The following is a 26,004-nucleotide window of genomic DNA, read 5'->3' as shown; positions in this document are numbered from 1 at the left end:
TCAGAACAGACAGCATCTTTCTCTTTTTAGAGTGCCAGCCATTAAAGCTTTTATGGAAGGACTCAAAAGAGTGATTCCTCCCAGACACCCTCCTTCACCTGTCTGTAATCTGAACATAGTTCTCACCAGACTAATGGGACCACCCTTTGAACCTCTTCACTCTTGTGAGAAACAGTTTCTCACACGGAAAGTGGCTTTTCTAGTGGCAATAACATCGCTAAGGAGAGTTAGTGAGCTTCAAGCCCTAACTATTCAAGAGCCATTCATACAGATTCATGCTAATAGGGTGGTGCTGCGTACCAACCCGAAATTCATGCCTAAAGTGGTGTCGCAGTTCCACATTGACCAAACCATAGAACTGCCCGTTTTCTTCCCAAATCCAGACTCGGTGGCAGACAGAGCACTGCACACGCTAGATGTTAAAAGAGCTCTCCTGTATTACATAGACAGGACAAAGGATTTCAGGAAGACTAAGCAACTGTTTGTTGCCTTCTCTCCGCAACACAAAGGCAACCCCATTTCAAAGTCAGGTATAGCCAGATGGATCGTTAAGTGCATACAAATCTGTTATCAAAAAGCAAAACGCACATTAACAGTTCCCCCAAGAGCGCATTCCACACGCAAGTTAGGGGCATCCATGGCTTTCCTAGGTAACATTCCTCTAGAAGATATATGTAGAGCAGCCACATGGACCACCATATACACATTCACCAAACACTACTGCGTGGATGTACACTCCAAACCGCAAGCTGCTGTAGGTCAGGCTGTTCCAGAACTCTTTTTCAGACTGCTGCAGGTGGCACGGGCAACCACCGCTAAGGAGGATACTGCTATTTATTCTATGCATAGATATAAATTCAGCAGCCCACATGCCTCGAACGGAATATGCTACTTACCAGTATGCATCTGTTCTTGGCATGTAGGGCTGCTGACATATATATCGCCCGCCCTCCTCCCCGGTGCCTGTCGCAGCTGTAGCACTCAGAATCATTCTCAGGCATGGTCATCACTTACTGTATTACACTCCATCTCTGCCACAATGGCGAAAAACAATCTGAAGATGGAGAGGATGCCCATGCGCACTGTAGTCCAAGGGAGGAGCCTCCTATCTTGTGATACTTCGAAGACTCTTCCAGGACAACCATGTGCAATCATCCGGGCCCAACACTAGGTGGCGATCTATGCATAGATATAAATGTCAGCAGCCCTACATGCCAAGAACAGATGCATACTGGTAAGTAGCATATTCCTTACTGCTTAACCTGGTGAATGTGAACGGTCCGAATTATCTTGACCCTCCGTTTGCTAGGTACCTGACTAATGCAGGATCGGAATACAGCTTTACTGTTGGGTGGCGACTTTAATTTTATCTTAGACTCCGACAAACACTGCTCCAGGGGCGCCCCTTGTCACCACCCCCTGCTGCCGCCAGTGCCATTGCTGATTTTTTTAATGAAAAAGTTGGGGTTGCTTGATATATTGAAGGAACGTTCATCTGATAAGGGGGGTTTTACCCAGTTCTCTTCCAGGGGATCCTCATCAATAGTCATAAGCACTGAATTTTCCAGCCCATGTGCAGGGACCCCGGAAACAATATAAAAAATATATATGGAAATCACATATATCTCGCTCCCCATATATGTATGTACATATATTTTTTCTCACACCAATTCAGCCCCAAAACTGAGGCTAAACAATGTAATTATCCACACATAAAACTGTATTAGCAACCATATAAAAAACACATTAGGTCAAATAGCACTTGAACTCTGAGTTTGTTTTTTTTTGATAATCAACTTTATTGACGTTTTTAACTCTGTGTTTTAATGAGCAAAACACTCATAAATTGTGAAAATTGCTAATAAATAGACAGTTAGCCTACAGGCTGCATTGAAAAGCAATAGCATAGAAAATAAAAGCATTTTCAACAGAAACTGGCACCGTGCTTTTAAGGCAGCCATGACCCCTGGCTTCCCATCATGCCTCAGGGTTGACAGGTCAGTTGTTCTTTCCGGCTCCTTCTATCAGGACCCTGGTTTAACAGCTCCCACTTTTTTTGACTATCTGTCAAAAATCCTTTGTGATTTTCTTCAATTTTTGCTTTCACTCGACGGTTTTTGGCCTTAGAGTGTTAGTGCTGTCTTTTTTGAGTTTCAAAAAAGGATAATTTTTGTCAAAATGCCTTCTTTTTGACACTTGCCCTTCCTGTGGGAAGACGAAGGCAAGGACTAATACACATCCTGTGTGTGTCCTCTGTCTCCCTGAGACACACTCTGCAGATTCCTGTGAACACTGCAAGACTTTGTCTAGGAGAACTCTCAAAGATAGAGAGAGAATAAGGATTCATGGTATCTCTGAGAGAGGTAGGTCTCCTAAGAGGCAGAAAAGGCAAAAGACGTCCCGGCGACGAAGACGAGTCACCTTCCTTCGATGGCGAAGACTTCAGCGTCAAGAACCAAGGTACCTCCGCTGCCATCAACGAGGCGACGCGCAGCGTCGAGTGAGAGGTCTCCGTTGTTGCACAGGAGCTCAACGTCGAGACAGCCGTAGTCTAAGCCACATCACCAGTCTTCGACGTCGAAGCTTCCTCCGTCGACGCCTAGTCAACGGCGTTCGACGTCGAGGCAACCTCCGTCGGCATCCAGTCATCGGCGCTCGATGTCGAGACACACTCCGTCGTCCCCAATCACCAGTGTGCGCCGTCGAGGCACTCTCCATCGACACCACATCATCGGCGCTCGATGTCGAAACATTCTCTGTCGACGGCACATCATCGCCACTTGACGTCGAGAGACTCTCCATCGACGTTGGCTCACACGGGATGTTCGCCGTCGAAACACCCTCCGTGGGCGTCAGAACATCGACGCTCGACGACGAGCCATGTGTCGTCGACTTCACAACACCGAAGATCGATGTCAAGACAGGTTTCTCCATCAGAATCCAGAAGGCATTCAACGCCCAGTCATCAGCCCTCGGCGCAACCTTCATCTGCTTCGAGGACGGTGCTGTCTGGGTCAGCACTGACCCAAAAGACTGCGACGTCGAGTTTGCCACCCGCGATGTCAGGCCCACAAAGATCTCCGGGGTCGGGGTCGGCTGCGGAAGGAGAATCGACCTCAGTAAGAAGACCAAGGTCTGTCTGCAGAACATTCTCCTGTGGACATGAGCCCCCTGCTAAAAGGAAGAGACGTCCAGCGGATCAGACGTCTCAGAGTCGGTCTAGATCCCGCTCGAGAGACCCTTCAAGAGGAAACACGCCAGTGAGCCTTTCGTCATCGTCCTCAGGCTCTAGATCTTCAGATCGAAATAGATCACCAGATGTGGTCATCTATTCCTCTGGCAGTCAGAGGTCGAGACATTCTCATGCAGGTTCACAGCATGGTCAGAGAGCATCACCTCCTCCGTCACGTTCACCAGATGGGAGAGGTTCAGAAGTCGCCTCCCATCAGATCACCGCGATGGGGTAGGCCTACTCAGCATGGGACCCCAGCCAGACAGGTGTCCTGACCCAGAGATCGGTCACGCACCCCGGTGCGTTCCAGTAGATGGAGGTCCAGGTCTAGGAGTAGAAGAAGAGAACGCAGGTCTTCCATAGGAGTGACTGAAAGGAATATATGTGTCCATTTTAGGTTTAGATATAGGTATACTATATCTACAGCAAAGGGTGATTACACCACCTTGCCCCAGCTGTCGTGCAGCCAGTTGTGTCTATTTTAGGTGGCCAGCCAGGGGTGGCATAATACATGCTTCAGCCCCTGGTAGGCCCTGGGTACACCTAGGCCCTGGATACCTAAGGTATACTGTACAGGGACTGATAAGGTGGCCCAGTACCAATTGGTAAATGCACCTAAGGTACATGGTTGTCAATTTAGAGAGAGAACAGCTAGGCTGTGGGTCTGATTAGCAGGCCCACAGCCAGGGAAAGTCATAAACCAGTGAAGCAAAAAGCAAAAATCTGGGGTGACCATAGGATTGCAGACCCCACTCTCCTACATCACCCCCCCCCCCCCCCCCAAACTTAGGGACATTAAACTAACCTTGACCAGGTGAGTCTTCCTGTTCTAAGTGGAAATACCTGGAGAGACCATCTGCATTGCCATGGTCAGTCCCTGGTCTGTGCTCCACTGTAAAGTCCATCCCCTGTAGGGAAATGGACCACCTAAGAAGTTTGGGGTTTTCACACTTCATCTGATTTAGCCATAAGAGGGCTTATGGTCGGTCTGAATCTTGAAGTGAGTTCCAAACAAGTAGGGCCTCAACTTCTTCAGGGCCCAAACCACAGCAAAGGCCTCCCTCTCTATAGCTGACCAACGTTTCTCTCTAGGGCTCAGCCTTCTGCTTATAAAAGCAATGGGCTGGTCATGACCATCAATATTCAGTTGAGATAGAACAGCTCCCACACCCAACTCAGATGCATCTGTTTGGACAATGAAGGTTTTGGAGTAGTCAGGACTCTTGAGAATAGGTGCAGTACACATGGCCTGCTTTAGGTCATCAAATGCCTTTTGACAGCTAACTGTCCACTGAACTTTCTTTGGCATTTTCTTGCTTGTCAGGTCATTAAGTGGTGTCACAATGGACCCATAATTTTTGACAAACTTCCTATAGTAACCAGACAGGCCCAAAAAAGCTCTGACCTGTGTCTGGGTGGTTGGAAGAGCCCAGTCCTTTATGGCCTGTATCTTGCTCTCCAATGGTTGAACCTGGCCTCCAACCACAAGGTGGCCCAGGTACACAACCTGACTCTGCCCTATCTGGCACTTAGTAGCCTTGATAGTGAGGCCTGCCTTTTGCAGGGCCTCCAAAACTTTCCTCAGGTGGATCAGGTGATCCTCCCAGGTGGAGCTAAAGACAGCAATATCATCTAGATATGCTGCACAAAAGTCATCCAACCCAGTGAGAACTTGGTTCACCAACCTTTGAAAAGTGGCAGGTGCATTTTTCAAACCAAAGGGCATCACCACACATTGGTAATGACCTCCTGGGGTAGAAAATGCTGTCTTGGCCTTGGCATCCTCAGCTAACCTGATCTGCCAATAACCAGCTGTTAGGTCAAATGTACTCAAGAAAGTTGCAGAAGCCAACTTGTCTATCAGTTCATCTGCCCTAGGTATTGGATGGGCATCTGTCTTAGTGACAGCATTGAGACCCCTGTAGTCTACACAAAACATCATCTCTCTCTTACCATCCTGGGTGTGAGGCTTTGGTACTAGAACTACAGGACTAGCCCAAGGGCTCTCTGAGGGTTCAATGACTCCCAATTCCAACATCTTTTGTACTTCTGTCTTAATGCAGTCCCTGACGTGGTCAGGTTGCCTGTAGATTTTACTCTTTATAGGCAGACTGTCACCAGTGTCCACCTCATGGGTGCACCAGTTTGTCTGACTGGGGGTCAGAGAAAACATTTGTCTGAAGGATTGAAGGACCTGCTTACAATCCTCTTGTTGATGCTCAGAGAGGCTGTCAGAAAAGACTACACCATCTACTGACCCATCATCAGGGTTCTGAGTGAGCAGGTCTGGGAGAGGGTCACTCTCTTCCTCCTGCCCCTCATCTGTGGCCATGAGCAAGCCCATGTCCTCCCTGTCAACAAATGCTTTGAGCCTATTCACATGAAGTACTCTGGGAGGGCTCCTGGGAGTTCCCATGTCCACCAAGTAGGTGACTTCTCCCTTTTGCTCAATGATGGTATGGGGTCCAGACCATTTGTCTTGGAGAGCTGCTGGGGACACTGGCTCCAACACCCACACTTCTGTCCTGCATGATAAACAGTTAGGACAGCCTTTTGGTCATGCCAAGCTTTTTGAAGCTCTTGGCTGGCCTCAAGGTTTTGAGATGCCTTCTCCATGTACTCTGCCATCCTGGAGCGGAGACCAAGTACATAGTCCACTATGTCAAGTTTAGGCTTTTTGAGAGGTAACTCCCATCCTTCCTTCACCAGACATAGGGGTCCTCTTACAGGATGCCCAAACAGAAGCTCAAAAGGGCTGTAACCAACCCCCTTCTGTGGGACCTCTCTGTAAGGAAACAGTAGACAGGGTAAAAGGATGTCCCATCTTCGCCTAAGCTTTTCAGGTAACCCTTTTATCATCCCTTTGAGGATCTTGTTGAATCTTTCAACAAGCCCATTGCACTATGGGTGATAGGGTGTGGTAAATTAGTAATTTACACTGCACTCCTTCCACATTGCAGTCAAGTATCCTGACATGAAGTTTGCACCTCTGTCAGAGACAACCTCCTTAGGAAACCCCACTCTGGAGAAAACTCCAAGCAGGGCCCTGGCCACAACAGGAGCTGTAGTGGTCCTAAGGGGAATAGCTTCTGGATACCTGGTGGCATGATCCACTACCACCAGTATAAACCTGTGCCCAGATGCTGTTGGGGGGTCCATTGGTCCAACAATGTCAATCCCCACTCTTTCAAAGGGAACCCCCACCACAGGTAGTGGTATAAGGGGGCCTTTGTGGTGCCACCTGATTTGCCACTGGCTTGGCAGGTGACACATGAGCGACAAAACTCTTTAGTGTCCTCAGACATATGAGGCCAGTGAAAGTGTGGGGCAAGCCTGTCCCAAGTCTTGTTCTGGCCTAAGTGACCTGCAAGGGGAATTTCATGGGCTAAGGTGAGAAGGAAACCTCTAAGAGACAAGGGGATGACCAGCCTCCTGGTAGCACCAGGCTTGGGGTCTCTTGCCTCAGAGTATAGGAGTCCATCGTCCCAATATACCTTATGGGCACCTGTAGCATTCCCTGCAGCCTCAGCAGCAGCCTGCTGTCTGAGGGGTTCAAGAGAGGAACAGTCTATCTGTGCCTGCCTCAAGTCTGCCCTGGAAGGTCCCCCTGTCCCAAGAAACTCAACCTGTTCAGGCTCAAGCTCAAGCTCTTCTAGGACAGTTCCTTCTGGGGTCTTGGGGTCAGCCTCCTGAGAGAGTTGATCCTCAACCTGAGGCAGGGGGGGAAGGCTCAGCCTTACCCCTACTGCTCTTTCTCTTGGGTAGTGTCTGGTCCATTCTTCCAGGATCCAGCACTAGTTCAGCTGGGCATTTCTTGGCCTGTGACCTAGTCACAGCAAGGACATGTGAGGAGAGACCTAGCATTTCTACATGAGTCCTGTACTCCACATCTGACCACAGTGAGGATTCCAAATCATTGCCCAAAAGACAATCTACTGGGAGGTCTGAACTAACTACAACCCTTTTGAGGCCAGTTACCCCTCCCCAGGAGAAATTAACAACTGCCATACTGTGATTGGTAGTGACATTGCTAGCATTGGTCACTAGGTAGTCTGAACCTAGCATGATCTGGTCAGGGTCCACAAATGTTGGTGTCACCATAGTGACACTGGCACATGTGTCCCTGTAGGCCTGAGCCATCTTTCCATTGATTAAAGGCGTTTGCCTGTATTTACCCAGAGTACTAGGACTTACAGTATGGGTCATATCCATGTCCCCAGTACAGACAAGAACTGCCTGAGTAGGTATTCTGACTAAGTCAGAACCCACCTCAGTTCCCAGGGTTAACCCAACTATAGCCTTGGGAGGTACACTACCACTACTAACTGTACTAGGGGGTGCAGGTGTCTTAGGGACAGTAGTGGTAGGAGTTTGGCCTTTCTTGGTGCACTCACTAAACCAGTGAGTCTTACTTTTACAGTATTGGCACCATGGTTTCTTCGGACCATCATTCATCTTCTTTTGGGAAGTTTGGGACCCACCCTCCTTAGGTTGTTGGGGCCCTGTTGAAGACTTCTGGTCATTTTGCTTATTCTCATTACCCTTCTGGTCTGCTTTCTTCTGGCCACCACCCTGGTTCTGGTTCTGCTGCTTTACCCTTGTCCTGACCCATCTGTCTGCCTTCTTTCCCAATTCTTGGGGAGAGGTCAGATCTGAGTTAATCAAGTGCTGATGCAACAACTGGTTCTGACAATTATTTAAGATTTGCTCTCTCATAATTAGATTATACAATCCTGTGTAATCAGTAACTTTACTTCCCAGTAACCAGCCCTCCAAAGCCTTAGTGGCACAATCAACAAAGTCAGTCCAATCTTGAGCCTGAGTTTTCTGGGTATCCCTGAACATTAACCTGTACTGTTCAGTGGTTAAGCCAACCCCATCAATCAGTGCATTTTTCAAGACTTGGTAATCATTAGCATCCTCATCTCTAACAGTGAGGAGCTTGTCTCTTCCTTTACCTTCAAAGGAGAGCCACAATATAGCTGTCCACTGACTCTGGGGTACCTGCTGTACTTTGCAGGCTCTCTCCAAAGCAGTTATCCACTTGTGGATATCATCTCCTGTCTTATAGGAGGGCACTATCTTGCTCAGGTTTCTAGTATAAAAACCCCTTTCTCTATCCCTAGGGATATTGCTGCCACCAGTGGGGACTACCCCACTCAACTGTTGCTCTCTAGCAAAGGCAAGCTTCTCTTTGGCAAGGGCAAGTTCTTCCCTCTGGATCCTCAGATTAGCCTGTCTCATCTTTGCTTCATGCTCTCTCCTCTGAGGGGGAAGTCATTCTCCTCTGAGCAGAGGCATGAGAGTGCACAGATATATTGGAGTCCCTAGAATGAGATCTATCTCTCCTAGCTCCATAGTTAGGCCTGCTTAAGGTCAGTACTGGGGGTCCCCCAGATCCTTCCCTATGTAGGTCTAAGTTGGCCCTTGTAAGTCTGCTGACTAAAGGTTGCCTATTGTCTGCCTCATCCCCAGAGATTTCCTCCTCCTCCTCCTCCTCCTCCTCTTCTACATTCTCTGTTTCAGGGAGGTCTGGATCTCCAGGAGTACCTTCTAGGGGGGGCATGCTCCTATCTGGATTAGAGGGGTCTGTGTTAGCAGCCCTTCTGGCATCATATGTCTCTAAGAGACCTAACAGAAAAGGAGTGGTAGGGTTAGAACCCTGTTTCAATTTCCTGGAGGTACACAATTGTCTCATCTCCTGGAAACTGAGAGCTGCATATCTGGAAAGGACCTGTGGAGGGTCACTAACCACTAGGGGAGTCTCTGAAGACTCTCCATGGGTAGACATGCTTCTAGTGAGGTGTAAGTGATGCACCTACCTACACTATGGGTTTTCCTACTGATCCCTTGCTAAGAGTTGTAGTCAGGGTGTGCTAGGCCCTTTCTACTACAACAGCTGGTTCAGTAGAACTCAGAGTATTTCTAAGCTTGTTATATGTACCTATAGTACCTTATGTGATCTTTCAAATGATATTTCAAGATTATACGTGGTAAAAACAACAGCAAGCTCAAATCCCACCGCTGCCACCAATGTGAGAAGTTGGCCTGATATATGATGCTCACTAGTTCTAGTGATCACCTTGTATCAGTCCAAACAACCCTTATGGTGATTGGTTGTAAGTCAACCTTATAGACCAGCTATCCTAATGGTAGCATGGACAAAGCAGTCTTAGGCTAAACTCTTTTGGCATGTGAAGCCAGCTGTTTTACCACAATATAACCCCTTGAATACCAGATGAAAGGACACCACACAGGTTGTTATGAAAATAAACAGTATATTTATTCATAACAAACACCTCTGAACTCTTTATGAGGTCAGAGGGCTAAGCACATGACAATCTCTTAAGAAAAATACGATAAGTTGCACAAAATTACAATGGTGCCCTAGGGGCACGACAAACCATATACTAAGTAAGTGGAATGTGAAAGACAATAGAAGGAATGGAGCTGTCCAGAGGATGTAGGATCGTTGGGACCAGGCTACACTAACACTAGGTAAGTAATAGGAGGCCCACGGAACGCGTGTGCAGAGTGTGAACTCACACGCGAGATGCGTAACAACGTCTATGGACAGTAAAGTTCAAGTTAAAGGTAAGTACGGACAATCCTGACTAGTTAGGACAACAACGACTGTGGAACTGGACACTAGGACAGTTAAACTACCCTTGAGCACCGAAATGCTCTCGTTACCTCACCCATGGGCTGCGGGTGCATAGGTGCCAAAGTTTGTCGGGTTCTCGCGTTGAAGTCAATGGAGCCTGAAAGATGCTGCAAGCGACCAGGAGGAAGATGTCCGGTGCGATCCAAGGGTGGATCGGTGAAGAAGAGGACCTGAAAGCAGAGGGGACAATGTTCAAAGTCACTAGCCAGTGACTGGAGTGGAACCAGGAAGGAACCAGATGTCGTCGTCGCGATCAGGTGAAGAGTGGACGCTTGACTCCGCAGCCACGTGGACCAGGAGGTGTCTTCGACGACCAGGATGGAGGCACGAGCTGTCCCACGCAGGCTCTCGCTGTCGGCGGTGTTGGATCCGGAATCGGCGTCAACAGGCCTTGGCAAAGGCAACCCACGCGGTGAGTGAAGAAAGCGTCTGGGGCGGACTAGGAGAGTCCGGGGTGCCCCTCTTTTGGAAGGGAGCAAGGGCCAGTCCGGAGCAACCAGACCAGCAGCAAAGATTCAGAGGTTCGTCGTCTAGGAGGCCACTAGCCAGCCGGCAAGTGACCAGACAACGCGTCGAGCAGCAACCAAGCAGAAGGGCCCCACGCAGATCTCGTGGATGCTGGAGGGCTGATCTTCGGTGCAGGGGCTGCTCGGTGCTGGGGCTGCTCGGTGCTGGGGCTTCTCAGTCCCCAAAGCACTTGGTCGAGTTTACCTCGGGAGTCGTGCTGGAAGCGAAGTGCAGTTTCTTCCAAGATGGCCGGTCCCACGTGTCTCTTCGCACCCACAGGTCTCAGCTTTGCTGTAGATGTGAGTTGAGGTCGGAGAGGTCTGGGAATCCGGGTCTCGTCGGGCTCTGAAGTCTGGATCCTCGAGGGAAGACGACAAAGGGAAGCCGCTGGACGCTTGGTGGTGCCAGCTTGTGCAGGGTGGACACTCCTTGCCCACAAGGGAGATTTCTTCAGTCTTCTGTGGAGCAGAACGTCGAAGTCCAGAGTTTCTTCTTGTAGAGTAGTTCAGGATTAATCTAATTTGGAATGGGACCAGCTCATACCTTTATCCTGCTAAAGGGGGCTGCACTACTGACTAGGTCCCTCCCCTGGGTGGGACCAGGAAGGGGGGTGGCTACACCCCCTATCCTTTGTCCGGTTTCTCGCCAGAGCTGGGCAGGGATGCCCCAGCAACTGGTTTGAACCGGTGTATGCACAGGACACCTTGTGTGCCCTGGGCATGTCTCATTCCTTTCAGGCCTATCCTACCCAATACACAAAATCCTGTCTGGGGTGGTGCTAGCACCTCCCAAGGCAGGAAACCCTTTGTCCAAGCCTCCCTCGCTGGAAGGACACCCAGCAGCAGGAGGTCAGACTTGTGTCTGTGGTGGCAGCATCCATTTTGTGATGCCAAGGCTCGAGTTAACTTTAACCGGGGTTCTCAGTTACATACATGCCGTGTCCCTCTAGAAGGGTGGAATGCTACCCCCGTCGCCAGAATTGGCGAGGGGGTAGTATTCCAATTCGTATGACACCTTACTCAACATGTTTTGATAATGTTATACCAGAGTTAGCATTTAACCGCGAGGATTATAATGCACTTAAGGGTATATGGTATAGCGTTATCATGGAACAGCTATAAGGACTTGGTTCTGCAAGCTGCAAACGGGCTCAGCTCATGCCAGAGCACCATCTCACATAATTCCAAGCACTCTGCCTTCAGGATTGATAAGGCCTTCCATAGGAGTGACTGATAGGAATATATGTGTCCATTTTAGGTTTAGATATAGGTATACTATATCTACAGCAAAGGGTAATTACACCACCTTGCCCCAGCTGTCGTGCAGCCAGTTGTGTCTATTTTAGGTGGCCAGCCAGGGGTGGCATAATACATGCTTCAGCCCCTGGTAGGCCTTGGGTACACCTAGGCCCTGGATACCTAAGGTATACTGTACAGGGACTGATAAGGTGGCCCAGTACCAATTGGTAAATGCACCTAAGGTACATGGTTGTCAATTTAGAGAGAGAACAGCTAGGCTGTGGGTCTGATTAGCAGGCCCACAGCCAGGGAAAGTCATAAACCAGTGAAGCAAAAAGCAAAAATCTGGGGTGACCATAGGATTGCAGACCCCACTCTCCTACAGTCAGCACCCCGGGTGTTCACAAAGTGTGTCGTTGTGGTAGCGGCCGAACTACGCTGCAGGGGTGTCTTCGTGTACCCATACCTGGACGACTGGCTGTTGAAAGGTCCTTCCCCAGACAGTGAAAGAAATAAGTTCCTGAGCTGCATCGACCTCTGCCACAGGTTGGGACTGCATGTCAATATCAACAAGTCAATCTCACAGCCTACGCAGAAGATTCACTTCCATGGGGCTCTGCTAGACTCCGGGGTAGGAAAAGTGTTTCCTTCGGAGGAGAGACAGTGTTCCATAGCTCAGAAGTGTTGTCTGGCACTTCAAAGCAAGGTCCAGAAAGGGCGAAGAATTGCCTCCCTGCTAGGGTCGATGGCGTCCTGCATTTTCCTGGTCCCGAATGCCAGACTTCGTATGCGTCCTCTTCAGCAGGATCTGGAGGACAAGTGGAATCAACAGTCATATCGCTGGGACGACAAGATTTCTCTGTCAGAAACAGCTCGAGCCTCCATTCCGTGTTGGTCAAAACAGCAGAGTATGCAGGTTGGAGTCCTGTTCCATCAACCTCCTCCTGCACAAACGTTGATCACGGATGCTTCCTTACAAGGCTGGGGAGCACACATGGGTCATCTCCAGATGCAAGGGCTGTGGTCTTCCAAAGAGCACACTTACCACTTCAACATGTTGGAGTTGAGGGCAGTCCACCTAGCCCTCAAAGCTTTCCTACCCTCGATTCAAACATCATCAGTGTTAGTACAGACGGACAACACCACCACAATGTACTACTTGAACAAGCAGGGAGGAACGCGCTCACAGACTCTTTCATTGGAAGCCCAACGCATTTAGCATTGGCTTCTGGCTTGCAAGTTGTCAGTCACAGCAGTCCACCTCCCAGGAGAACAGAATGTGAGGGCGCACGCTCTGAGCCGGCATTTTGAAGACAGAGGAGGCTGGTTTCTCAACGACGAGGTAGTCGAGGGCATCTTCCAGTCTTGGGGTCGTCCCACCATAGACCTCTTCGCGGACGACGAAAACACCAAATGCCGAGACTTCGCCTCAAGATTTTACCGGCCAGGATCGAAAGGGAATGCCCTTTTGATAGACTGGTCAGGGGAATTTGTGTACGTCTTTCCACCCCTTCCGCTGATCCCGAAGGTGGTGAGCAAGCTGACACACTCGTGCACAACGATGATCCTCATTGCCCCCGACTGTCCGAGGCAATGGTGGTACACGGACCTGCTTCATCTATCACTGTCTCCTCACAAGAGGCTGCCATGCAGGCCGGACCTGTTATCCAAGATGAACGGGAGGATTCATCATCCCAACCTTCCGTCACTGAGCTTGACAGTATGGCTCCTGAGGTCATACAATACGGCCATCTAGGACTGCCGCAGGACTGCATTTCCATCTTGAAAGAAGCGAGACGTCCTTCCACAAGACATTCCTATGCATGTAAATGGAAGCGCTTCTATATATGGTACATGCAGAACGATCGTCATCCTATTAGGGGTCAGGAGGATGTTATTCTTCCTTATTTCCTATATCTGGCTAAAGCAGTGTTGAAGTTTAATTCTATTAAGGTGCATTTAGCTGCTATAACAGCTTATAGTCGATCACCTTCACAACCTTCTTTTTTCCATTTGCCAGCTGTAAAGGACTTCCTGCAGGGATTGAAAAAAGTTTACCCTCCAGTGCGCCCTCCGTCTTCCCCCTCGGAGCTGAACCTGGTGCTATCAAAATTAATGGGTCCCCTTTTTGAACCCATTCACAAAGCAATTTTGCAGCATATTTCCTGGAAGGCTGCTTTTTTGGTAGCAATCACGTCGGCTCGTAGGGTGAGCGAAATTCAAGTTCTTTGTTCCAAAGAGCCTTATACTGTGTTCCATTTGAATAGAGTGGTACTGAGGACACACCCTTCCTTTCTACCTAAGGTGGTGTCAGATTTTCATATAAACCAAACCATCTCTATACCCACCTTTTTTTCCCAATCCCTCTACTCCAGCTGAGAGGGCCTTGCATTCTTTGGACCTGAAAAGGGTTTTAAAGTTCTATCTGGATAGGTCCAAAGCTATACGTAAGTCTAATCAACTATTTGTCAACTATGGTTCGATCAGACCAGGTTATGCATCCTCGAAACGTTCTATTTCAAGATGGATAGTTTTGTGTATCAAGCTTGCCTACCAATTGGCGCAGAAGACTCTAGGGTTTTCTCCCAAGGCACATTCCACGAGAGGGAAAGCAGCTACTACAGCTTTTCTCCATAATGTGCCCATGTCTGAGATTTGTAAGGCGGCGACTTGGAGGTCCGTCCATACATTTAGCAGACATTACTGTCTTGATTCGGACACTAGAGCAGATACCCAAGTAGGCCAGCTTGCGCTTGAAGCAGAGAACACTGTTCTGCTACTAATTTACAATTCTACATCTAGATATTAATAATCTGGAAAAGTGTGAGTTTCTTCCAAAACAGGCGAAGAGGTTAATTTGTGAAGTTCAATTTTAGGGTATGCGGCTAACACTAAGGGTTGCGCAAAAATAGTGGGGCTGGGTGTTGCAGTAGTAATTCAGCTGTCTATCGCCCGCTGATCTGAGGACACAACAGCAAGGAAATAACACTAGGATTAACATGAGTCACCAGAAGAACCTCAGCGCATGCGCGGAACGGAGGCCGAGCAAAATGAGAGGACCCAGCGTGAAGGACAGGGAGCAGCAGAGGGCACTGAACTTGAGTTCCGAACGTGTTTTAGGAAGCCGGGGTAGTCCTTGTGTTGTGTGTCAGTGAGCGATGTGGGCAAAAAAACCTAGATTGCTGCTTTTATAGATAGTGATTATTACCCAGTTGTTAGTCTAACCTTACGGGGCTGCTGCCCTGGACATGACTTGTCATGCGCGGTAGTAAGGGATTCTTAATTTGTCCTCAACCGGAAGGGCAACCCAAGCTCCTCCGCTCCTGCTCCCTAGCCGCATTCCTGATGAAGTCTGCAAGGGTAAAGCGCAGAAGCAGGCGTGTTATTGTTCTCACACTGCCACTGTGGGGTTAATGGTCCTGGCTGGTGTAGGCAAAATGGCATTATTCGGACGTTCAGACTGAAAACGTGAGTTGAGCGGAAAAAAATTCTAACACACAACTGGAAACTGGACGGAAATCAACATGCTGAAACTGGAATGTATTATGCTGAACTTTCTATTTTTTTGTTTTGCTTAACGTAATTGCTATACTGTATGTTAAGAATGTCATGAATATTATAAGGCGAATTGCTATAGTTTACAATTGTGGTGTTTAGGATACCTGGGGACTCCACTATGGAAAGGGTGACCTGATCTAGACGAGCATTGGCATAGCCAATAGGTCTCGCATTTGAGACCTCATAAGTATTTAGTTATGCAGCACAATATCCTTGGTGGAACAACATCAACTGTTGCATGGCTAAATACTTATAAGGTCCCAAAGGCGAGACCTACTGGCTATGTCAATGCTTGTCTTTAATTTTTACTGTGAGATTAGATTGTAGTGGGACCATGTTTGAAGGAGAATTTTTCTGTAGTAGGGGATCTCTGTGTATAGTCATAATCTAGTGAATAGTCCCGCTCATGTGCGTGGACCCCGGCAATCAAAAATAATCTCTTAAGTTGTCAGAAAATTGCAGAACTGCAAAGACACTTAAGAGAAAATTTAAAGACAAATAATGCAGCCTATATCCACAGGCTACACTGTCCAGTACTTCAACTAGAAATTCCACCAAAAACACACACAAATGGCACAGCCTGCCCAGTTTCCTCCATAGAGAAACTCGCCTCTACCAGAAAAAGCCTCTGGAATGGTAGAGAGGAAGGCATGGACAGACAAGCCCCATAGGCTGCCATTATGTGGCTTAAATAGGATACTGTGCCTTTAAGAGAACTTTCCAGAACTTCTCCCAGTATCCCAGAATGCACAGCAGGTCCCTCTTACTTTCAGTTCTTTTTTCCGGCTCCTGCTAACAGGACCCTGGTGCATTGAGCTCTCCCTTTTTCAAGGGTTTATTGGAATTTTGTGCACTTTTGGCTTTAAAAGTGTTTTCAGTTTGTGTACTTGGTGTTTCCCTTCACTCCTGTGTATTTGTTCAGGCTTTTTAGGGCTCTAAAATGCCTGCTCTCTTCGACAAGTGCCCAGCATGTGGAAGGAAGAAGGCCGAGACTGATCCACACAACGTCTGCATACTCTGTCTCCCTGAAGCACATGTCCCTGAAGAATGTGACATCTGTCACACCTTTTCATCAAGGACCCTGAGGGACAGGCTGAAGATTAGGCTTCAAGGCCGAGAGGAGAGACGGCTGCAGGTGGGTCTGGGCAGGCTGGGAAGGCTCCCTCTGCCTCTGCTGAGGCCTCTGGGGGGCTCCCCAGAGGCAGGAAGCCCAGCAAACGGTCCCGGTCTCCGTCGACGTCAATTGCATCGACGACGACGTCGAGAGGGATGACGAAGGTGTGTTCCCCATCTCCCAGGGGCTCCGGGTCAAGACAGCGTGGAAGTTCGACGTCGAAAGGCCTGGGTAGGCCTCCGTTGAGATCACCGTCGACGGCATCTTCGTCGTCGACGTCGAGGCATCGACGTCGAAGAAGGACCGACCGACATCGGCGCTCGCCGTCAAAGCGACACCGCCGGTCGCCGTCGAGCGGACGGTCGCCGTCGAGGGGATCCTCGACGTCGAGGACCTCGGACAAGCGGTCGGCGCGAGAAGGAGTCGACGCTCATTGTCGAGGACTGCACGTTCGACGTCGCGGAAGTGGCGTTCGGCGTCGATGAAGAAGCGCTCTACGTCGCGGAGGCGGTGTTCGACGCCGGAAAAGCGACGCTCGACGTCGAAAAGAAAGAGATCGGCGTCTCTGAGACTTTCCAACTCTCCTAAGCGGCGCAGAAGGATTTCTGGCGCCAGAAGTCACGCTGGGTCTGGTGGAGGACGCCGGAGACGGCGATCACATACTGGAGGGGCTGATTCGCAGTCACCTCCCCCGAAGAAGTCACCGGACTCGGTGTACTCGGTGGTTTATACACCACCTCGGCCTAAGACGCCCCGCCTCCTTTACCTAGAGAGGATCCTCCCATCAATCCTCCTCTTCCACCACTTCCTCCCGCGGGGCAACCACCACCACCGCCTCCGCCACGTGGGCCTGCTCCTCGGTCGGAGATACCTCCTGTTTCTCCACCAAGGTCGGTGTCACTGCCTCCGCTCCCTACACCGCCTAAGGGGACTCCAAAACCACTACCCCAGGATAGACCAAGGAAGACGCCCCCACAGAGGCCTGCGGAGCGTCCACGAACTGGGAGATCGTGCTCTCGCTCCAGGAGGAGGGAACGGTCGCGCAACAGGTCGTCCACGCGGTTGAGACTGCAGAAAAAACACCGGGCTCCAGACTCGGATCCGGCTTTTTTAAGGGTGGAACCCCCTCTAGACTCTGTGATAGTGACGGCGGCTCGTAAACAGCATGCCACCACTCCGTCATCCACAGTTCCGCCAGATAAGGAATCTAGGTGGCTGGATTCGTCTGGGAGAAAGGTTTGTGGGACGTCGGCGACTTCCATGAAGGCTGCGAGTGCCACGGCCTTGTTGGGGGCGGTATGACCGAGCCCTCTGGGAATCCCTCCAGCAGTTTGTAGAACATCTGCTGCGTGATAAGAGAGAAGATTTCCAAGAGGTGTTGAATGAGGGGATGTTGGTGGCGAATCAGGTCATCAGTGCTGCAGCCGACTCTTCCCTGCTGGCGGCGCATGGTTTCTGCCATGGGATTAACCAGCGAAGACACGCCTGGCTCCGCCTCACGTCACTAAAACCTGACGCACAACAAAGGGTTGCCAATCTACCATTCTCTGGCGAAACCCTGTTTGGAAAACATGCGGATGACGAAATGGCCCGCATGAAGGCGGAGGCCGAAACGCTCACGGCTGTGTGTCTGGAAAAACCCAAGGATACCAAGAAGTCGTACCGCCCGTTCCAGAGACGGTTCGGTGGACAGGGCAGAGGGCGTGGCCAGTCTTCGGGACAGCAGCAGCAGCAACAACAGCAACCGTTCCGAAGACCATTCCAGAAGCGTCAGAGGCGGCCAACAGTCGGCAACAGCGACTAAAGGCCCGGCCGGGTCTAGGCCCTGAGCGCTTACTACCCCTACATCCGTTACCCACTCCGGTGGGGGGAAGCGTTCAATTTTTTCTGGCAGAGTGGAGAAAAATTACTCAGGACAAGTGGGTGCTGAATATTGTTTGCAATGGATACAGTCTTCGGTTCACCAGCCCGCCTCCATCAATCCCTCCGGTCAGCTCGCAGTTTCAGCTGCGCGAGCTCCAGGCGGAGGCCGATATCCTGTTAAGGAAAAGGGCGATAGAAGATGTACCTCTGTCTCAAAGGGGAAGAGGTCTGTACTCCCGGTTCTTTCTGGTCCGCAAGAAGGACAAGAACGAGTTCAGGCCCATTCTGGATTTGCGGCAAGCAAACAAGTGGATTCGCAGAGAAAAGTTTTGCATGCTGTCGTTGCATCAGATTTATCCTCAGCTGTAACGGGGAGACTGGCTGTGTGCCATAGACCTACAGGATGCATACTTCCATGTGCCCATTGCACACAAACACAGGAAGTTCCTGCGATTCCAAGTCGGCGCCAATCATTATCAGTACACAGTACTGCCATTCGGGCTGAAGTCTGCACCCAGAACATTCTCGAAGTGCATGGCAGTGGTAGCCGCACACCTAAGGAAGAACAACGTGTGTGTCTACCCTTACCTCGACGATTGGTTGATCAAGGCCTCCTCCTTCTCGGAAGCTCAAGCGCACTTCCAGAAGACGTGCGTTCTCTTGAACAAGCTGGGGTTGCACATCAACATGTCCAAGTCTGTCCCGACTCCGGTCCAGTGCATACAGTACTTGGGAGCCACCATCAATACGCTGTCAGCAAGCGTGTCTCCTTCGGAGGAGCGACGATTATCACTCCTTTGGAAGGCTCAGGCTCTTATGACCACTCCATCTACAACAGTGAGGACGGTGTCTTCTCTACTGGGATCGATGGCCTCTTGTATCTTCCTCACTCCTCACGCACGGCTGCACATGAGACCATTGCAGTAGTGCTTGGAGGACCAGTGGGATCAGAGGAGAGGATCTTGGGACGACAAGATACGACTGTCTCTGCATGCTCTTCAGTCTCTTCAGTCTCTGAAGTGGTGGTGTTCGGCGGAGAATCTCCTGAGAGGGGTTCCCTTCCACAAGGACATTCCCACGCAGACTATCGTGACGGATGCATCTCTCCACGGCTGGGGTGCGCACTCTGGAGACTTACAGATTCAAGGGACGTGGTCCCAGACGGAGTCCACGTACCACATCAATTTCCTGGAACTCAGAGCTGTTCACTTGGCGCTGAAGGCCTTTCTTCCGTCCTTCCAGACCAACTCTCTGCTTGTGCAAACGGACAATACGACCACGATGTATTACCTCAACAAGCAGGGGGGCTTGAGATCGCGCACCCTGTCACAGGAGGCGCAGACGATCTGGCACTGGCTTCTGGCCAGAGGACTGACGATAACGGTCACCCATCTACCATGTGTGCAGAATGTTCAGGCAGACGCACTGAGCAGACTGATTCAGGAAAACCACGAATGGGTCATAAACGACGAAGTACTAGGAGAAATCTTCGCAAGGTGGGGGACTCCAGACGTAGATCTGTTCGCCACCGCCGAAAACAGCAAATGCCGAGACTTCGCCTCCAGGTACTACCAGCCGGGGACGCTGGGGAATGCGTTATGGATCAACTGGTCGAACAGCTTTCTGTACGCTTTTCCACCCATTCCCCTGATTCCGACGGTTCTCATCAAGCTGTCCCAGTCCAGGGCGCGGATGATACTGATTGCCCCGGAATGGCCCAGACAGTGGTGGTTCACGGACCTGCTTCACCGGTCTCTCCTTCCTCACATGCGGCTGCCGTGCGGGCCGGACCTTCTCACGAAGTTCGGGGGCAGATGTTGCATCCCAACCTCTCGTCTTTGAGTTTGGCGGCATGGCTCCTGAGATAGTGCAATATGGCCATCTTAATCTCCCAGAAGATTGCATGGACATACTGAAGGAGGCTAAGCGACCTTCCACTAGGACTTCTTATGCTTACAAGTGGAAGAGGTTTTGTATCTGGTGCAAGTCCAAGAACTATGACCCAACGACATGTAAGGAAGATGCCATCCTTCCATATCTTCTACATCTGGCGCAGTCTGGCCTTAATGTCTATTCCATTAAGGTTCATCTGGCTGCATTGACTGCCTACAGGAAATGCCCTTCACAGACTTCCTTCTTTCAGATCCCTGTGATCAAAGACTTTTTGGAAGGCTTGAAGAAAGTGTTCCCTCCTGTCTGGCTTCCTTCGCCTTCATGGGAATTGAATGTGGTGCTGTCCAGATTGATGAAGGAGCCTTTTGAACCTATTCATAAGGCTTCGTTGCAGCACCTGTCCTGGAAAGCGGCGTTCCTCGTGGCCATTACATCGGCCCGCAGGGTGAGTGAAATTCAGGCGTTGTGTTGCCAAGAACCTTATACTGTATTTCATGCTGCTAAGGTTGTTATGCGTACTCACCCTAAATTTCTTCCCAAGGTTATTTCTGATTTTCATCTCAACCAGACCATAACTTTGCCTACATTTTTTCAGAATCCTTCATCTCCAGCGGAAAGGTCTTTACATCCCCTGGATGTTAGGAGGGTGTTGAAATTTTATCTGGATAAGACCAAAGATATTCGTAGGTCAGACCAATTGTTTATCAATTATGGATCGGTCAGGACGCGTCTTGCGACCTCTAAGCAGTCTATCTCTAGGTGGATTGTGTCCTGCATACAGCTGTGTTACCAAAAAGCTAATAAGACCTTAGGGGGTAAACCTAAGGCTCATTCCACCAGGGGCAAAGCTGTCACAACTGCTTTGCTCCGTAATGTTCCAATTGCAGAAATCTGCAAGGCGGCCACTTGGAAGTCGGTCCATACCTTTGCTAAGCATTACTGTCTTAACACTGATGCCAGGGCAGACGCTCAGGTTGGGCAGGCTTCGCTGCGAAATCTGTTTGCACAGTAGTGGTGTTGTTTCTCTTTTCTCCACCGCCGCTTTGGTGTGGGGATGGGCTTGCCATTCTATTCACTAGATTATGACTATACACAGAGATCCCCCTACTACAGAAGGAGTAGTTTCTGTCCTGTAACTCCAGTTCTGTAGTAGGGGTATCTCTGTTATAGTCATAAGCCCCCGCCCGCCTCCCCGGTGGAGAGAGATATTCATGTAAGGAATGCTACAGGTCTGGCGTGTTACGCCTTCAAAAAGAACTGAAAGTAAGAGGGACCTGCTGTGCATTCTGGGATACTGGGAGAAGTTCTGGAAAGTTCTCTTAAAGGCACAGCATCCTATTTAAGCCACATAATGGCAGCCTATGGGGCTTGTCTGTCCATGCCTTCCTCTCTATCATTCCAGATGCTTTTTCTGGTAGAGGCAAGTTTCTCTATGGAGGAAACTGGGCAGGCTGTGCTATTTGTGTGTGTTTTTGGTGGAATTTCTAGTTGAAGTACTGGACAGTGTAGCCTGTGGATATAGGCTGCATTATTTGTCTTTAAATTTTCTCTTAAGTGTCTTTGCAGTTCTGCAATTTTTTGACAATTTAAGAGATTATTTTTGATTGCCGGGGTCCACGCACATGAGCGGAACTATTCACTAGATTATGACTATAACAGAGATACCTTTACTACAGAACTGGAGTTACAGGACAGAAACTACTCCTTACCTCCACTAAAATGTCTCAAGAAACCTCCTGGTTGTTTGTGCACTCCTGTAAATCCTGAGAATGCTTAAGTGATTTGAGAGCTATTAGTAAAGAAATGAGATGGTGTAGACAAATCCCATTAAATCAAAGAAATGCTATAAATGGGAAGGCTGCTTTTTTCTAGTAAAAGTGGAGTTTAGGCTCCAAGTTCTGATGATCAATTACAATTTAAGCTGTTTTTCCATAGAAACAATGCCTAATTTCAGTTTGTTCTTACATATAGTATCTCTCTTAATGATAGTTATTACTGTTTTACATATTTATTATCTCTCGTTTTAGGTGCATAAAAAGGATAAAAAATATAAGTGTATGGTTTGTAAGAAGATATTTATGTTGGCAGCCAGCGTTGGAATAAGGCATGGATCTAGACGCTATGGAGTGTGTGTAGACTGTGTAGATAAATCTCAGCCTGGAATGCAAGATGGAGTTGACCAAGTGCAAGATCCTGATTTTTCAAGGGATGAGGATTATGATGAAAATGATGCAGTCGAACCTGGAGATGCCGATGATGACCTTGCAGAAGAAGTTGAAGACCAGAATGAGCCTTCACAGTGGGAGGAGCGACATGAACCATCTCAGTGGGAAGGACATATTGCCCCTTCTCAATGGGAAGAGTCGACTGACCCATCTCAGTGGGAACAATCGAATGACCCATCTCAATGGGAACGGTCTGCTGATGTTTCTATGACTATCAATGATTAAATGGAGTGAATTACTGCTTCTGAGTAATGATGGGACATCAGAATAACAGTTTTGTTTTTGAACTGAAGGCGTATAAATTATGGTACAGTGCTGGGTGGGTAGTCAACTTGTGAAAATTGTAGGGTTTCTAAGCCTAATAGCAAAAAAAATGATTACCAATTTTTTCTATTTGCACAGGACTGTTCAGCTGCAACCTTTAGGTTGAATTATAGTCCTCACATGTTCAATCAGTTATCTAAGAGTAAAATAAATTGTATTTTTTATTATTTATAATATAAGGGTAATTGGGGCCTATCAAAGCTTAGTAACTAGTATTGCAATGTTATATGTTCCTGTAATCGCTGTTCACAAATTTTTATAAAGTAGTTAACAAAGCAAATTAATCAAGGTATGAAAGTGCATTAAATGCAACAGAAAAAGAGTTACGCAGTTGCTGTCCTTATAGGGCAACTTTGGTTTAATAGGTACCAGTTGGTGAATTTTCAGCTGACTAGAAATGAGATTCAGATTCATGCTACAAATTTTTGTCCTCTAGAACACACAAGCTTGGTTTAATACATATGATTGATATTATTAATGTCATTTGGTCCAGGGGACGTGTTTAGTTGAATTACAAAAATAAGCTTTATTTGTATGTTTTGTTAGTCTAAATTGACGCCTTTTTTTTGTCCCGATTGGCAAAATAAGGTTTATATAGAGTAACTAGCACGTGCAAGTTATTTTTTCCTCTTCCTAATTTTAGTTGATTCAAGTGGTCTTGAGATATATATATATATATATACATAATTATTTTCCATTGGCTTTTTCTTTTTAAATGTCTATTTCATATTTTTATTTATTTATTTCAGAAATGTTAGATTATGCAGGTGTTAACTATATTTCTTTTAGTTACACATTTACTGTTAATTAATGTACCTCCACACGAGACAGAAATTATTTGGCCCAAAGTGTACTCTAAATATGATTTACATTTCTTTGATGCACATCCACTCATGAAAGTGTTTGCCTCTGCAGCTACAGAGATAAATAAGTTCAGTTGCATTCAGATCTCAACTTAACTGACCTTTGTTTTTATTGAAATCTATTAATTTAGTAGCAACATTGTTCTTCAATGACATTTGTTTCCAATCCTTCTTTACTGCTGTATTTCTAATTGCGAAGTCTTTTGTAGCGTATTTCCTTTTATTTGTAAGTGAGTCATATATATATATATATATATATATATATATATATATATATATATATATATATATATATATATATATATATATATATATATATTCATTCACTTTTGTCTAGCCCGGTAAGATTTCAATATTTTGTTCATAGAACACTTGTCATTGTGTCCAGTAGTGCTGGTGCAGAACATTTACAAAATGTGCATGCTTAGATCGTGTGGAAGTTAGGGGTCATCATGTGCAGCTTTGTGTGACTAAAGCTAATATATTTGCCTATTTTCTGGGGAAATTTTAATTATAGTACCTGTATGAAAACTATGCAGACAGATTTAATGCTTGATGCTTTATTCAAAGGTTTTTGTAGTGTCCCTTTAAATTTCAATGAAATGTTGGCTTAATGTTTGGGGCACTGATGCTTCAGCATGATAAAGCTGAAGATGTTAAACAGTTATTGATATTAGCGGTCTTGATTGGCTCTGTGTGAGTGTAAGCACATTACAGAAGATCAGTTGTTTGAATTATTTATGATAAAAGTGAAAATACACATTTTTTATAGTTTAGGACTGGTGAGAGATGTGCGATTCTGTTGGTGTCCAAAGTACAAATGAGTTTGGCGAAACGATACTATGAAAGAAAATTACTTTACATGTAACAATAATGTTTTGCTTTGTGAATATGTAAGTATGATACCACATTTTGAATAGTTGTCTCCCCATATATCCCAATACACTGCTTATGATTGATAGAGCAGTGACTATTTATATATATATATATATATATAATATATTAAATTCACAAATCTTCTTTATGATGGATCTGCTCGCATAATACTCAGAAACTGGACCTGCATTTAATTTCTTTTGTTCTTTACTCTTGTCACAAGGTATCTTACTCTATAAGTAAATTTTCTTTTAATATTTAAATCATTTATGTATATTTGGTAATTTATGACCAAATGTGATGTTAGGCTGCATACGATAAATTTAAATATATACTTGGTACACTACATAATTGTTGTGGTTTTGTTTGAGTTGTTTTTAAGGGGCAAAATAATTTAGGTTCTTGAGAAGTATAATTTATAAATCTTTACACATTATTAATATAATTTATTATCTTAATGTCAATTCATTTTCAGTTATTTGCCTGTTTTCGTTGCAGCCTACTACCTCGTAATGGCTATTTATGGTTCTAAGCCACGTGTTTCATATTACAACATGTAAGGTGGTTGAATAGAGTCACAAAAAAATTGTCAAACTATGGCTTCAACTTTATTTGGTGGTTGCTTTTGAATTGTTCTTTACAAAACCAATTTAGACGAGCTGTAAAAGTCACAGAACTTCTATTGTGTATGTTCCATTTTATTTCAATATTCACATATTTGAGACCCTTGTTGGTGAACCAATAGTTGACCTGTGAAATAATCATGCTGTTGATACATTTTGGTGACTGATAGTAATGAGTTCTTGCCATAGCAGTTTTTGAAAATTGTCTTGCTAGCAATGTATTTAGAAATGCAATTTATTACAGTATGATCTTATTGAACTTACTAGTCAGTTTGTTATATCTCAAACATAAAAACAGCATTTAATTATACCCACAGGAATGGGATTACGTGCAATGAGAATAAAATGCAAACCTCTCAAACTTGAAAAGTAAAATCAGGTTGTTTTATACAGATTGCTCAGAACTAGCAAATATATTTAACTGTTTCTACTTAATTTTTAGATCTGAAAGATTCAGGTCATAAAATAAAAAATGCATCTGCCATCACATGCCTAATTTAATGGTCCTGCCTCTGTTGCTTTTTTCCTCCTTGGTGGTTAAACTTTGATTTCATGGATGGGGGCAGATTATAAAGTGTTTATGAATTTATATATGCATACATAAGCCCCTCGGACTGCTTGGTTTGAGATCTGTTTGTAGAGTTTTCAGGTGAGGTTATTTTTATTTCAAGTAGTTTCTCATTGCAGTTCCTTTGTCTCAGCAACATGTAAATGTTACAGACATCTGGCTTTAAGACTGCAGGCTCTACAAGCAGCTTAAACAATCATCTCTGATCCTCTTGCAGCTTGCTTTGCTTTCTTTTGTGTACATTCACGCACAGATGATCCCACTTTTTAATTGGAAAGGTAGCCATTAGCTTATCAACGTAATCTATCAGTTGTTGAGATGTTCAAGAACCCCATCTCTCATACTTCAACACTTGTATCTGATGTAGACTTCTAGGTGCAGATTACTTACCTTAAAATTATCCCCAGGCATCAGACGGGACCCAGCTGTTTTTGAGCAGTATTCCTGCGCGTGGGT

At 47.0% G+C, this 26,004-nt stretch overlaps 1 protein-coding gene across 1 annotated transcript in view; it reads left to right on the top strand.

Annotated features, from left to right (window-relative positions):
- Positions 1 to 25,481, top strand: part of ZBTB10 (zinc finger and BTB domain containing 10) — a 395,712-nt gene extending 370,231 nt beyond the window's left edge. Inside the window, exon 6 of the mRNA XM_078687110.1 lies at positions 22,097 to 25,481. Coding sequence (XP_078543236.1) covers positions 22,097 to 22,519 — 423 coding nt within the window. The 3' untranslated portion in view covers positions 22,520 to 25,481. The remainder of the gene's footprint in view (positions 1 to 22,096) is intronic.
- Positions 25,482 to 26,004: the final 523 nt, after the last annotated feature.

This window comes from Lissotriton helveticus, chromosome 4_1 (assembly GCF_964261635.1).
Source record: "Lissotriton helveticus chromosome 4_1, aLisHel1.1, whole genome shotgun sequence".
NCBI classification, from domain to species: Eukaryota; Metazoa; Chordata; class Amphibia; order Caudata; family Salamandridae; genus Lissotriton; species Lissotriton helveticus.
This window is presented reverse-complemented; position numbering and strand designations above follow the sequence as displayed.